The following is a 2,078-nucleotide window of genomic DNA, read 5'->3' as shown; positions in this document are numbered from 1 at the left end:
TGTTGAAACCAGTTAATAATAAAGTTTTGCATTCTGGCTGTTCTCTGAGACTTCTCTTTCTTTACATTGTGGGTGCTTTCCCAGTGGGAGAATGGCTCCAGTTCCTCCACTTACTCAGGCCTGGGGTGGGGCCCCAGTCTGGAGCCTTCTGGTGGTTCACTTGCTTATTCACAAGCCTTGTGCTTTAAGTCAGCTGCTGGAGACAGGACAGTGACCCCATTTTCTGGCAACTCAGCAGACGGCCCTGCTGACCTGATGAATCTGAGCTTTGATTTTCTTTTCAAAGAAATGGGATAGTTAGTGAACTAGATGGACTGACAAGGACTGAGAAAGGTATGAAAAACTTAGCCCTCCCCATTGTGGAGGAGAGACTGTTTCATGACGTAACTGCTGCAGGGCCTGAGAGCTGGACCCAGGCTAGAAGGGGGAGATTGCTTATTGCAAACCCTCTCAGAGACTGTCCGATCATACTCGACATAAATCAGCACCCCTCCCCTGCCTCCTGCTACAGGCTGGTTCCTGGAACAGGTTGTCCTGACCTGGCCAGGCATGTAATTTCCATACTTGGTAGCATTCGTGTGCTAGTAACCGTGACTGTACCCCCTGCTTTACCCTGTGTAATTCTTTGGTACCAGCCAAGGGGGGCAGGGATCCATTTTATCTTGTGGCCACCTGAGACACACCTTGTATACAAGCTCCATTAATTATCAAGCAAGAGTGGCCAGCCTTTTTCTTAGGTCTTTGCCTGCTCCACTCTTCTGGAGGTCGATTTATTTGAGTCTTGGGGTTTTTCCCTGAGTCTGCATGTACTAACAATTGGCAAGCCAGCCAGGAGACTGAAGAAATGGGCTTTGGGAAAGGGGAAATCCTGGGCTGGCCATCAACCTCTATGTGGGAAGTGGTGGCCTGTATGTTAGATTCATGCGGATTATTGCATGAGTAAAGGGATGCCTGGAAAACCCTGGCTGATGTCATGCATTTGTTTAAGGAACAACACTGCAGCAAGGCAGGAAAATTTATGGCCACATCTGCAGGCTGGTACCCCTTTGGGTGGTATGGCTGGCCACAAATGCCCAGCTAGAAGCAGAAGCTAGGGTTAGAAAATTAGAGGAAGAAACAAAACTAGAAAAAGGTATTAGAATGTCTATAACTCTCTTAGCATTTGTTCCTTAAACTGGCTAATAAAGGTAGGGGGAAGGAAAGGTCCTTTGAACAGATCCCACCTGTTTTTTGGAAGCCACGAGGTCTCTGTTTGCATCTGCATGCTCACGTGTATCTATGTATGTGTTATATTGGTGTGGTATTTTCTACCTGCAGATGGTATTGCTAACTTGTAAAAGAGCTATGTTTAATTGGCTTGAAAGAATTAAGGGCTTTATAAATTAAGGATTGGGTACTCTAAAATTCTTGGAAATACAGAAACTAACTCAAATGCTTTTCAAGATCACATGATCTGGGAAAATATTTGACATTAAAATTAGTTTAAGTTTGTTGGTTTAATTAAAACATGTTTTTAGAGTTATCAGAATTAAATATGATACCTTTATTTTACCCAGGCTTAAAAATTTATCAGCAAAATTTATCAGCAAAAATAATATTAGCTGATTTTGTCTAAAGTCTCAAAGTTTTTGCGGGTAACTTAAACATTATTGTTAAGAACTAACAGATTTAAGTAGAATAAAAGGTTTTAGTTGAAACTAGCAAAAACTGTAGACGGTTTGCAAAAATCTTTGGAAAAAAGTTTTTAAAGTGTAGTCAAGCTGACTAAGATTAGTAGAGCTTTAATTAAGTGAATTTAAATATCAAAAGTAAGCCAATGCAAAATTAGAGATTAGTTCTTTCTCCCTGTTAAATGGGCAAACTTTTCTTGAATTGTGGGTCTGCTTCTGATAAGATATTGTAACGTTTTCTGCCTAGAAAGCAAAGATTTTATGTTTTATCAAAATAATTTTCTGTGTTTTATGTTGTGTTAATCAGGTCTTTGATTACTTAAGAAAATGGCCTCTTCTCAAATGTAAAAGCATTCTACATCTGAAACGCCCTAGCTGACTTTCATGAAAAGGCAGCAGCAAAACAAA

The 2,078-nt window shown here is 40.7% G+C and overlaps 2 protein-coding genes across 2 annotated transcripts in view; one reads left to right on the top strand and one right to left on the bottom strand.

The window, feature by feature from the left end:
* The window catches only part of DHPS (deoxyhypusine synthase), a 15,083-nt gene that overhangs the window by 9,171 nt on the left and 3,834 nt on the right, over positions 1–2,078 (top strand). The gene's annotated exons all lie outside the window — the stretch shown is intronic.
* LOC105307189 (WD repeat domain-containing protein 83) overlaps positions 377–2,078 on the bottom strand; it is a 4,383-nt gene continuing 2,681 nt past the window's right edge. Inside the window, exon 9 of the mRNA XM_011382563.2 lies at positions 377–417. Within this exon, the coding sequence (XP_011380865.1) occupies positions 377–417 (41 nt within the window). The remainder of the gene's footprint in view (positions 418–2,078) is intronic.

Source organism: Pteropus vampyrus, unplaced genomic scaffold, assembly GCF_000151845.1.
Source record: "Pteropus vampyrus isolate Shadow unplaced genomic scaffold, Pvam_2.0 Scaffold482, whole genome shotgun sequence".
NCBI classification, from domain to species: domain Eukaryota; kingdom Metazoa; phylum Chordata; class Mammalia; order Chiroptera; family Pteropodidae; genus Pteropus; species Pteropus vampyrus.
Note: the sequence above shows the minus strand (reverse complement) of the source record. Positions and strands in the feature narration are given on the sequence as shown.